At 36.7% G+C, this 13380-nt stretch overlaps 1 protein-coding gene across 3 annotated transcripts in view; it reads right to left on the bottom strand.

The window, feature by feature from the left end:
* LOC113050845 (sodium channel protein type 2 subunit alpha-like) overlaps positions 1-13380 on the bottom strand; it is a 39927-nt gene that overhangs the window by 9227 nt on the left and 17320 nt on the right. For all 3 annotated transcript variants that reach the window (XM_026214221.1, XM_026214220.1, XM_026214222.1), the window contains 10 exons: positions 12379-12717; positions 11569-11698; positions 10513-10751; positions 10066-10239; positions 9414-9770; positions 7779-8270; positions 4520-4652; positions 1810-1964; positions 1537-1710; positions 1292-1414 (listed from right to left, as the gene is read on the bottom strand). In XM_026214221.1, the coding sequence (XP_026070006.1) occupies positions 1292-1414; positions 1537-1710; positions 1810-1964; positions 4520-4652; positions 7779-8270; positions 9414-9770; positions 10066-10239; positions 10513-10751; positions 11569-11698; positions 12379-12717 (2316 nt within the window). The remainder of the gene's footprint in view (positions 1-1291; positions 1415-1536; positions 1711-1809; positions 1965-4519; positions 4653-7778; positions 8271-9413; positions 9771-10065; positions 10240-10512; positions 10752-11568; positions 11699-12378; positions 12718-13380) is intronic.

Genomic DNA, 13380 nt, shown 5'->3' with positions numbered 1-13380 from the left:
TATCTGTAATTTGAACTGTTACATCATTAATCTTACCAGCCAGTAGGGGTGTTGCGGTGACGGATTTTTTCCACCGGTTAAACGACGTGTAAAAAAAACGGTAATCCCGGTGTCACCGGGGTTGCGTGTCGGGGATTTCGGGTGGGCGAAAATGCGGTCGTGCAGACGTGCACACGTCTCAATTTACTTTCACTTTAATTAGCGGCAATTCAGTAGCATTTGTTTGAATTAATCATGGGTTAATTTATTTTATTCTTAATAAAAATACTCAAAACAATAAGACACTCGCTTGTATTACACACATATTTATTGCAAAATGAATAATAACTTAACACACCATGCAAAAACTAAACAAAAGCACTTATGAAACAAATTTAAAGTGCATTTATTAATAAAACGAACCACTGCACACAACGTGCAAGTATCAAACAAGAAATTATATAAAAAAATTTGCTATTCCTTAAATAAAGTGCCTGCCTTTTTCAGCAAAAAACAAACAAACAAACAAAAAATAAAACACAGCAAAACCATCGAATATGAAACGAATGAATATTGGCTGTCGAGTGTGGTTATGAGGTCTCTGAAAGATTGCTTTTCAACAGTATTAAAAGACACCATTTCTTTGCATATGTATTTCGTCACTGCGTCAGTGCACGTGTTCCACCTCGCACTGTCCCTTTTATATTTTGTGCATTGCGCAAATTCACCACTTATCGAAGCCTGTGTTTATGTGTCAGGCTTTTGTGGTCGATTTTTTGCCGCCGGACCCATCTTGGCTGCTTCATCTTTGTGGTGTGCTTGAAGATGTGCGTGTAAATTCGAAGTGTTACCTCCGGATGCTGCCACTTTCATCAGGCAAAGTTTATAGGTTGCCTCGTTAACGTTTTCAGGGTCCCTGTTGGCATTTGGTTTGAATCCAAAATATTTCCAAATAGGTGCTTTTGCATTTCGCTTTGAAACCAGATCTCAAATGATAAATGAAATCGGACACCTGCTGCTTTACTGCGGCGCTCGTTCCACTAACGCTAAATTACGAAGGCACGTAGTCACTAACTAAGTGCTTTATTGCTATAGGCTAAAACTTCAACACGATGGGGACGTTGCCGGTGGTCAAGTGATATGACCGGTAGGTGGGTTAAACACCGTGTATCACCGGTAACACCGACTATCGCAACAAGCCTACCTGCCAGTCATTGCTCTGTAACGGTTTGGTTAGGAATAAGGTTAGGCATCCAGAAACATGTCCTGCTTGGTTAAATCACACCACATGATGTGTGTTTGCGTGTCTTACCCTCATTCCTTCAAAGCGTGACAATGCTCTCAAAGGTCTAAGAGCACGCAGTGTTCTCAGGGACTTAATGGCACTTAGTTCAGAGTAACCAAGAGCATTTGCTACCAGACTCACCAGTGACACCTGTAAAACCAACACATGTAGTCAATCATAAAGGGAACTTTTGTTCAAACCCAGAGAATACACACTAACCACTTACACACACACTGTACAGCTGCATAGCAGTACATAAGGTCTATACATACATCAACAATCAGGAAGTCGAGCCAACACCAGGCGTTGGTGAAGTATTTGGTGAAGCCGTACGCAACCCACTTCAGAAGCATCTCCAATATAAAGATGTATGTGAAGACTTTATCTGCATATTCCAACACTGTCTTTATTGTTTTACGTTGCTCGATGTAAATGTCCTCAAAAGCCTGAATACACATTAAAATCAACAAATTTACTTGTAGAATGTTTGTCAAACAAAAATGATTGAGTGGGTGAGAATATTGTGTTTATGTGTGGGTGCTCACCAGTGCTCCACTGCTGAGTAATATCATAAAGATGATAAAGGACTCAAACCAGTTGTGCTCAACAATAAAGAAGCAGGTTTTCCTGAGAGTCCACCAACTCTTCCATTTTCCCGTCTCCACATCAACCTGACAGCACTGAAACCTCATCACACAGCCTGAGCAAAAGACACAGAGAAAAGTCACTTGATGTGAGTTGACAGCAGAACAATTGAGCTCAGTGAAAAAAGTCAACTCTACCAAAATGTCCCACATAGTCAATATTAGAAGTCTTGCTTGGGTACTACATATGACATAAAGGGGCCAAACTGTACATTTATGTATAAATTTTTATGCTTTAATTCAGCTCCATATATTCAACCTTCTCTCTAAGCCTTAAACAGGCTGTTTTGTTACTGTTCTTTATGTAATCTTTAAAACCTTGAAATTGCTGAATACAAAAAAAAAAATAAAAAAAAATAAAAAGAAGTTGGTGGTGATATGCTTTCTGTTAAAAAGTTTGAGGTCATAATTTTTTTAATGGTTCTAATGCTCACCAAAAAGCTCACCAAACATGTATTTCATGTATTTTAAATGAATTTTCAACATCATTACTACACATCTCATGAGTGTCACATGATCCTTCAGAAACCATTCTAATATACTGATTTGGTGCTCAGAAAACATTTCTTGTTTTTAATGATGAAAAATCTTAAAATTTAATGTAATTTTTTTCTGGATTCTTTGATCAATAGAAAGTTCAAAAGGACAGAATTTATTTGAAACAGATATGTGTTGAAACAATTTAACCATCTTTACTGTCACTTTTGATCAATTAGAACATCTTTGGTGAATGAGAGTATCAACTTCTTTTAAAAAAAGATTAAATTTTTCACTGTTTTGTATGTTATTGTATTCATATTTATGACTATTTATAAATAGGCCAGGGGCCCGTTCTTCGTACGTTGCTTATTACATCCAAGATCAAATGACACATCCAAGATGATATCATCGTGCTAATCATGATCCGGCTAATTGGGTTCTTCGAACACAGCTGTTGTGTATGATTAGTATCGCTGGATTGAGTTATCTGAGATAATTGCGCTTTCATGTGTTGGCATAAAAAGGGGATATGTATCGATACTCGAAACCATGATCAGCAGTGCAGCGACTGGCTGGTGGCAAGACGGCAATGTAATGACGTCATGTAATTTAAAATGACACCCGACGAAAAACTTGACAAATTTTTGGACTTTTATAAGGAAACAGCCAAGCAAACAAAACTACATAAATGTTATAATAGATACATGAAACAGATAATAGATACATGTTTTTATTTTATTCGAATTTTTTTCATGATTCCCAATTATTTAGATTCGCAATTTATAATAGTTGTGTAGTCTTTACATTTTTATTTCAATGTAGAAATTATCTATTCATTTCATTTTATATTTTGACAGATTTGTTACGTGTTACTCAAAATAATGCACGACTCTATTATCTGTATAGCATGTGTGTAAGAATCTAATACAATTATGAAGTAATAATTTTATGACAAATAAATATTTCAGTGAGTTAAACTGGCTGTGTCTATAGTAGGCTGTTATGGACTACACAGCATTTTTTATATTATTTTTAAATAATTTTTTTTAATGATTATTATTTTAAATTATTGTCCCTGGATCAGTACGATACTCTTGTAATAAAGTAGCGGTGGTAGCGGACATATTTTGAGTATCAGTTCTGGTTGAAAAGAAGCGATCTAATCCTGTTTGCATGAAATAAGCTGCTCTCGAGCAGGTTTAATCTTACGGACCTGTTGCTATGACAGCAGCTCCGGGATGAGCTTCGAAGAACCAAACGATCCAAGATCACACCAAATCATCAACATTCAAATCCACCTAACTGAGTTAGCGACGTACGAAGAACAGGCCCCAGTTTTGCACATAGTTCAAATAAACGGACTAGAGAGGGAGATGGGTGAGTGAATTAGTCCTGCAGAACTGCAGTACATTTAAATCTTTTTAGATGAACATCACTTAAATCTGGTTTCCCAAGCTGTGCTCCCCTTAAAAGTCAAAGCAATATTCACAACTCATTTAGATTCTGTAACATTGTATTTAAGGGTGTAACAGGACATTTCAAAGAGACAAAGCTGAGACTTATTAGAAATTGATCATTATAAGCAGCTATTCCATAACCACAATGGAGTCAAGAAGTTTTCAGTTTATTGTGGAGCATTAGTGCGTCTTGACCTCAATTCACCCATCAGACCTTAACATTAACCAATACTGGTTTTTGGTTAACAGTAACCATTATTTGGCACAGCTCATTGACAGCTGGAGGAAAATAGTTTAAAAGGCAGAGCTATCTATCATGTTTGAAATAATACACTGGCAAATAGAATGAGAAATGTATATTAATAAGGTAATTAATTTTGATTTCCTATTTGTACACAAATACACACACACACTGGTTTCCATGTTATATGGGGACACTCCATAGATGGTTTTTATACTGTACAAACTGTATTTTTCTATTTTTCTTTACCCTAAACCTACCCCTCGCACAAAACTTTTGCCATTTTTAGATTTGTCAAAATAAAATCGATCTGAATGATGTACAAGTTGTTCTTTCATGGGGGCCAAAAAATGTCCTACTACTTCTATCCTTGTGGGGACTTTTTGTTCACAATAACTTAGGGAATACAAGGTACACACACACACACACACACCTTCTGTGAAGCAGGCCTCTGGGTCCAGGGACTCTTCAGGCTCCAGCTCCACAGACTCCACACCCTCACCAGGGGGTCGGATATCCACTGTACTACCTTCTGAAGAACTGAGAACCGCATCAACAGGCAGCTTCTACGTAGGCATCCATGCAACCACACAACCAGAAACAAGAAAGCAAACACACACACACATATACAAGCACAAGATTAGGTTTGATTGAAGCACACCATCCCATCCATTCTGCTTTTGCAGATATTCTCAGTCTCATGCAGTTTCAGATCATTCAAAAGTACCTACAAGCCCGTGGATTTAGAGATTGATTTGATTCATTGAATTGATTTTCTAATTAGCAGCCAGGCGTGAAGACAAGCGTCTCTGGCTTCACCGTATAATCTCACAGTCAGCTGTGGGTACATTTGATGTGCCTTCATTCCTTCCTCATGCATGTTTTTTTGTTTCTCAAGGTGCATTTTTTTCTCGTCCAAGCTTGTGATCTTGTCATCAGATGTTGGGTGCTTTGAGTATTTTCATGTCCAGTGCAGATGTCAACCCCTTACCTTTCCCCACCCCTTCCAAAAACAAATGATTTCTATTGGATAATTCCAATACATTTGGATTGGCATGATTCAGATTATCACATGACCCCATCCCATTGAGTGCAATCCCTTGATTGACATGAAAACACAGGCTGGAAGTCCATTCCGTTAAGCAGTGGTCAAGCTTCGGTCCGCCAGTCAGTTTGAAGAGGAGGGGAGCCGCATTAGCGTTAACTAACACCAGAGCCACATGCTAAGTCTGAGACAGCATTTCATTAGCTTTGATTGGGGAAAACGACTTTAACTGGATCTTACCACAGAGATAGCAAGCTCTTAGGAAAACATATTCTGTTGGATGCCATCATTTTCTAATGATATTAACCCTTCAGACATTTGTCCAACAGTGGTTAAAGGCTATTGTGCTGCTATTTTGCAGAACAATGGCAAATAAAAGCTTCTCCTAAAACTACATTTGTTGATTTAGGACTCTAATTATATTGTCTGATGTTATTGTAGATCTGAAGTCCTGAAGGTTTCGCTGAATTGATAAAACGGTCAGTTAGAGAAAAAGAGAGACTAAAAAATGTATAGAGGATGCTGTCTAAAACTGAGCTGGAGTGCTGGTTGCCGTGGCACCCAGCTAATGCGGCGCGGGGGAATGATGTAAGCATGCTGTGTGCAATTTCAGAATCTTCCAGAATGACTCTAACCTTTTTTTTTTATCACAGTAGGAATATAAGAGGCTGAGCAAACCTAAACAAGCTGCCCTGAACCAGAACTGAATGGATTCACTATAGAGTCTTTAAATAAGCTTTAAATAAGCTTCTCATTCATTAGAAATTAATTGAATCTAAAGCAAGTCTAACTGATGCATTAAACTCTAAAAAAGGTTGAAATGTTCTAATCCGATCAGGAACATATCTCATTGGCAGAGAAATATAAAGTGGCATGAGGCACAGAAGTTGTAAAGTTGAGTTATCATGAAATATCTTCTTAAATTAACCGTCGGCTTGGTTCCAACCAGAGCAGAACCTCCTGATTGTATATGCACAAACAAGTGACATAAATGCAATTACTGTAGCAATTACACACCTCAGCTGATTAAGAAATGCCTTCTAATAGCCGACTGCTATGAAGACAGATTCCCACTATTGCAGCAGTTTACAGTGCAATATATGACTGAATATTTGCAGATTCATAAATAACAATATTATAATCCTCCTTCATATGTCTAAAAATATGAATATAATATATTATTCATAATTATTCACAACTCAAAAGCAGTTGTTTATCACGAAACCCTATTTATACCAAGCTTTTAGCTGAATCAACTAGCTTACTTCATTATAATATGTATAATCCAGAAATGGACTAATTCTAAATTGACTGCAATAATTAAAGTTTTATGTTTTTTCCTCACACACATGCACACACACACGCACGCACATGCACACTCGAAGGCATCCTGTTTTCAGGTAATTTAGCTCCGAATTCTTATTGATAGCTTGTCCAAAAATAAAATAAAAATGAAACATACAAGCTAATGTAACAGAGATGTTCGATGGGCTATTGATGTAAAATGATGATCTTGCTCATTCCATATGATTGAAGGTACTGCAAAGAAGCCCAGTGCTACAACATAAAACACAACGTCATGAAGAAAAAAAACAAACCAAAATAAAAAAGGCTGACAGCTGTCTCTCTTAGGTGCAAAATAGGGTTGTTTAAGAGGGAGGGAAGGGCACAGGCATTGAGAAACGAAAAACAAAAGGGCAATCCGATCCAAAAAGAGAGATAAAATGAGAGAGAGACGAGAGTTTGGTCTGATTTAGATGACAAAGGCAGTCTCCATGGTTAGTGTGGATGAGAAGGAAGGTGAGTCTCTTACAGGGCTCTCTCAGAGAAAACCTGGGGTTCGTCTGTCATAACGCTGCAATAACAGGTCACACACAGAGAGGAGATACACACTTCACATAACATGGATAATAACGTCTGCAACTTCAACACTGAACCACTTAAATAAGATATAGAAATAGTTAGAAGAGGGGAGAGAGAAAAGATTAAGCAGGGTGACAGTACTGCTGGAAAAGCATGGAAATGTGCTGAATTACAAACACACACACACACACAGCCAGACAAAAACACATAAAAAACACACTAACACACACACATAGTTAAGCATACTCAATTTCACCCTGGGCAAGGATGCTGAATTTAGCAATTTCCTCAACAGCCTCATTCATAGTCTGGGATGCATGATGCCATGCCTGCTCAGTTGGTCGTAAATAATACACATTAGAGTGTGCGAGAGGTTATGTGTGTGCGAGGCTGCGCGTGTTTATGAGAATGTTGTACTGATATAATGAATAAAACTCAGAAAGTCTACCTGCTACAGTGCCCAGAGGTTTGTCTTAACTAGCTGCAGATGAACAGGGGCAAACTGCCCTGAAGCCCATGGAACAATAAACACAAACACACACACACACACACAATGGGCTGCAGCTCTGAGCAGAGAATGATGCAATGGTAATATGACTCAACACAACTGTTTGTCCCCTATAGGGAAAGAGACATTGACTCCTGATGAATTACCACCAAACCTAAAACAATAACTTCAAGCATTTTTTTACATTATGTTATATAGCAACTCTTTGAAAAAGCACAACATTTTAGAACTGCATTTTAAAAAGTGACATTTCTGTTTTGACACAATCTGGCTTACCTCTTTACTGCCCTCAACGTCAGATGAGTCACTACTGAAATCTTCCGTGTTCAGATTTTCAAAGTCCGACTCCCCCACCGCAATCGGTACTGTAACAGTGAGGCTGGGATTGTGTATGAACGACATGTAGTCGCCTTCCTCAATCCCATACTTTACGTGACCTTCCACCCCATTGCCAGGGGAGATGCAGCCCTCCTTCAGATAGTCTTTAGTGAGATCGACGGCCACTGAAACGTGATTGGACAAGCAATTCTCCTTGCCGTCACTGTGGAGGTCATCAAGGGGTTTCTCTTCGTCTAGAGCACAAGGTTTGGAGCCGGCCAGGCAGAGGCTTTGGAGAAACTGGCGTAAAGTGGACTTGACCAAAGCGATACCTTTCTGTATTCTGCCCACGGCGATCTGCAGGTTGTTCATTTCGCTGTCGTCATCAGTGGCGGCCAGATTATCGGCACTGAAAGAGCTCAGCAGCAAGGCCAGGAACAGATTCAACACCTGCCACACAACAACACACACTTTGAGAATCAGCATGATCAAACACCAGTAAGATTAACAGATTTGACTCAGAAATGATCATAATGTGTATGGGTAAATCTCTTGAAATGTGTTAAGAAAATCTCTGGGTCAAGGGTTTTGGGTTAGAAGATTAAAAGAAAAATACACATTTTAATTTAACAAGTTAAATTGATTAGATTTAACTTAAATTTATAAACAGCAACAGTAAAAACTTTACACTGATATAAAAAAAAATATTTCAAATAAATGATAAGAAATGTTACTTGAGCACTAAATCTGCATATTAGAATAATTTCTGAAGGATCAAGTGACACTGAAGAATGTAGCTTTGCATCACAGGGTTAAAACTTAAAACAGTTATTAAATTCTAATTATATTTTAAAGTATTACTGTTTTTCCAGTATTCCAGTGGCCATCAACTTTTGAATGGTAGTGTACCTCAAATAAAAAAAAATAAAATAAAATAAAGCAAAATAAATATGCCTTATTACAAGGAAAACATTGAAATGCACTTAATTGTTGGTTCTATGGTTCTAAAATAAGCTTACTTTTTTTTTTCTTTTGGAGGAAAATAAGAAATGAGATCCACTCTTACAACAGGATCATGATCAATTCTCAATTCATTTGACTGAACAATTTAAAATAGCTTTGCTGGTCTTGAGCTTTATGCTGAGGAGCATTCATGGAGCATCAAGCAAAAGCAAATATTTTAGCTAACCGATGCCATTATAGAACACCACATTAACGTGCACTAATGACAATGTCTGAAATATCTTAAGTGTCTAAACTATCTAAACACATATATGAAATGACTGAATTTGAAAAGTAGGAAAGTGTTCCTGGATCAACATCCTGGAAAACAAACACAGTGCTTATCCCAAACCTTTAACCATTACATACCCTTATTTTAAATTCAAAATATGATTTGTTCATATGAATGTTGTTGCAGGACCTACAAAGATGTTGATCCAGTAGCACATTCTACTTGGCAAAATCCATTTTTTTTAATGCAGAAAGCATAAAATTGCAAAAGTAAATGTACATGAGAGGAATAAAATGGAAGACAGAAAGAAGAAAGATTACTATCTTCCAGGTGTCTCTGTGTGACATGACTGATCTTACCACCAGATTCCCAATGACCATGACCATCATGAAGACGATGAGACACATTGACTGCCCCGCCACTTCCATGCAGTCCCACATGGTTTCGATCCATTCACCGCAAAGCACTCGGAACACAATCAGGAAGGAGTGGAAGAAATCATCCATGTGCCACCGCGGCAACTCACAGTCTTCTGCGATCTTGCAGACACACTCACGGTAGCTCTTTCCAAACAACTGCATTCCCACCACAGCAAAGATGAAGACGATGATGGCTAGGACGAGGGTTAGATTTCCCAAAGCACCAACGGAGTTACCAATGATCTTTATCAGCATGTTCAGCGTGGGCCAAGACTTTGCCAGCTTAAAGACTCTTAACTAAGAGAGAGAATGAGAATCAAGCCATTACCCTGAATTCATGGAGTCTTAAATGTATGAAAAAGCCAACATTTGAGTTTCTGAAGTGGTATCAGCCATACACTAGAGTCCAAAACTTGCACAAAACAACACAAGCATGTTGATTTCCAAAAGCTCAAGTGTTACTGGCTTGAATTTTACTCACATTAGGTTGATGACACAATTTATAATGAATATAAAAAGGCAAAGCATAAGCATTTTCACAAGTGGTCTTAAACTTTTGAACACCACTGTATGAGATGAGAGATTTGCTCACCAATCTAAAAGATCGCAGCACAGAAAGTCCCTCAACATTGGCCAGGCCCAGTTCCATAAGGCTCAGGCTCACGATGATGCCATCAAAGATATTCCAGCCTTGTTGGAAGTAGTAATATGGGTCTAGAGCAATTACCTTCAGACACATCTCTGCTGTGAAGATTCCAGTGAATACCTGCACACAGCCCAACAGGAACAGATCAGCACCAAAACAATCCTAACAACTACCAACGGAACTAAAGATCAATACAAAACAACAAATAGAACATTTACACAGTGCACTAAAATGTTTCAAATCTGCATTCTCAATGTTTAAAAAAAGGTTTTTATGCATCAAAGGAGTTGAACAGTTTTGCTCTACTGTTCTACTGTTTTTATGCTTATTTAAGACAATTAAATCAATTAAAAAATACTGTATTATAATGAGAATCTGGCATTGAGAGCTCACCAGGTTCCCGACTGACAGCACATGGTTGAATCCTTCTGTCATAGGGTAGTGTTCCATAGCCATGAAGAGGGTGTTGAGAACAATGCAAATGGTTATGGCCAGGTCTACAAATGGATCCATCACCACCATTTTCACAATCCTCTTCACTTTCAGCCAGGCTGGACAGCAGTCCCAGATCAGGAAGCTGTTGGCAAACTTGTACCAACATGGAGGGCACTTCTGCCGTGATTCCTCAAGTTCTGTGAACAGAAATCATTTACAGTTTAGTATGGATTTCAAATAGCTTTCAAATTATGGTTGAATTGCAAATCGTTTACATGTCTGCATTGTCTGTTGGAGGAATGTGTGTGTATGTGATTGAAAATAAGGTGATGAGGTTGAGAGTGCATGTGAGGCGTTCAAAAATAATTGCACTGGCATGTCACAGTGTCAGCAGCTACGTGACATAAAATCAGTGTTTAAAGGTCAGTACATCAGTGTGAGAGTGGTGTGTGTGAGGGTGATCTTATTAGCTTTTATAGCTAATCGTATGTAATTGTACGTTTTTGTATGACTAGTTGTACAGTGAAATATATAATATGAACATACTGACAGCATCTAAAACATACCTGTTTACATATACATGTATGTAACTAATTCACCTGTAGTTTTACCCGAACATATGTTTATGTAGTTGTACAGAATGTTCAATACTCAGACACAACTGAACAAATGACTGATGATTTTTTTAATCAGTAAGTAACATAAAATTTGCCAGAGAAAGCCAAATTTGTGGCTTGTACAAATGAAGTACAAATGGAGCTATATATATATATATATATATATATATATATATATATATATATATATATATATATATATATATATATATATATATATATATATATATATATATATATATATATATTTATTTATTTATTTATTTATTTATTTATTTATTTATTTATTTATTTATTTTTTATTCTCTTTAGAAAGCACAGAGAACGAAATGAAACTATTATGGCAAATAGCAATCTTAACACATTTGTATACATGTGTGAGGTCAGTGTTTCAGACCTTCCATAGTATTTGTCAGAATGCTGGCCACACTCATAGCTCTTTTTCTGGTTACTGTCTCATCCAGATAATCAGACGGCTGGTGTGATCCTGAACGTTTTTTACGTGCCTCAGACTCAGTGGTTGTGCCCTAGAAGGAAAACAAAAAAATATCATTAGTACTGAGCATATTATAGATTTTAAATATATATATATATATATATATATATATATATATATATATATATAGATATATAGATATATATATATATATATATATATATATATATATATATATATATATATATATATATATATATATATATATATAGATATAGATATAGATATAGATATAGTGCAGACCAAGTTTGGAAACATTACTATTTTTAATGTTTTTAAAAGAAGTTTCTTGAAATAAGTTTTCCTGCATTTATTTGATCAAAAATACATAAAAAATGTAATATTGTGATATATTATTACAATTTAAAATAATTGTTTTAAAATGTATTATACTTTAAATTATCATTTATTTCTGTGATGCAAAGCTGAATTGTCAGGATCATTATCACATGATCCTTTAGAAATTATTTTAATATGATGATTCATTATCAAAGTTGGAAACAGTTCTGCTGCTTAATATTTTTTCAGAACATGTGATACTTTTTTAGGATACTTTGTTGAATAAAAAGAAAAAAAAAAGAAGAAGCTATGTTTTAAAAAAAAAATATTTTGTAATAACAATATACACTACTGCTCAGTAGTAATTTGGGGTCAGTAACTAGCATATAAACCAAAGAATATTTAACAGATATATAATATAGATATATCTACCTCAGGTAACAAACGTCCGATTGGTGATGTTGGCACAGATGTCCCACCCACCAGGGAGACCACTCCATTGCAATCTACTGTGCAGTGCATTTTTCCGTTGGCTGGGAGCATAACTCTGGGAGCAAGGCTGCAGTGACTGACAGTGGAACTTCGTCTCTCAATACAATGAGGTACGAAGAGCGAGCCGCGGCGACTGTCACTATCCTCAAATGTGCTGTGCTCATCATCCGCAAAATCATTCTCTGAGCCGAAATCTCGCGCTCTACCGCGAAAACTGAACAGACTGGCGCGACTGTTCCTCCTTGGCGAAAAGAGAGATCCACGAATGCTGAGAAGAGACTGAAAAAGACACACACACAAAATAAATAAGCGAAAATGTAAAGTACATACTTTTTTTAAAATGAAGATTAGAAATTGACTGATAAAGTATTTTTAACACTGATACTGATAGATTGTTTATGTGTCCAATAACCAATACACAGAACAAATGTGTATATAATATTCTAGTCCTAATATTAATAATTAAATCATTAAATACTAAAGTCTGAAGGTGAATATCTTGCTTTACGACACAAAGGGCCCTATCATATACCTGGCACAATGGGCAGCCAGGCGACACGCAAGAGTTTTTTGCTAGTTTCAGCCCGATGCAGTTGTCATTTTCACGTCTTGATCCATGTGTTCAAATAGCAAATGCATTTGCACCCACGGGTGTGTTGGTCTGTTTTGTTATTTAAAGTGCATGTAAGTATTATGCAGCAGCACACATACATTTTTATGCAGCAGCACACATACATTTTTAAAAATGAAAAACTAAAGGATTAAAATGTAAAAGATTGTTATTGTGTGCACAAATATAAAAATGAATTCATGTTATAATGGACATAGTCATTGCACGTATCAGAATTACACACACAAGCAGATTTGTTTCCTCGCTAGAGAAGCGTTCAGTTTTTCTGCTTGTAAATTTAATGTAAATTGTAAATATAGAATCCGCCATTG

The sequence above is a fragment of the Carassius auratus genome, chromosome 31 (genome assembly GCF_003368295.1).
Source record: "Carassius auratus strain Wakin chromosome 31, ASM336829v1, whole genome shotgun sequence".
Lineage (NCBI taxonomy): Eukaryota > Metazoa > Chordata > Actinopteri > Cypriniformes > Cyprinidae > Carassius > Carassius auratus.
The sequence above is the reverse complement of the archived record's forward strand: the minus strand, read 5'-3'. Positions and strand labels throughout refer to the sequence as shown.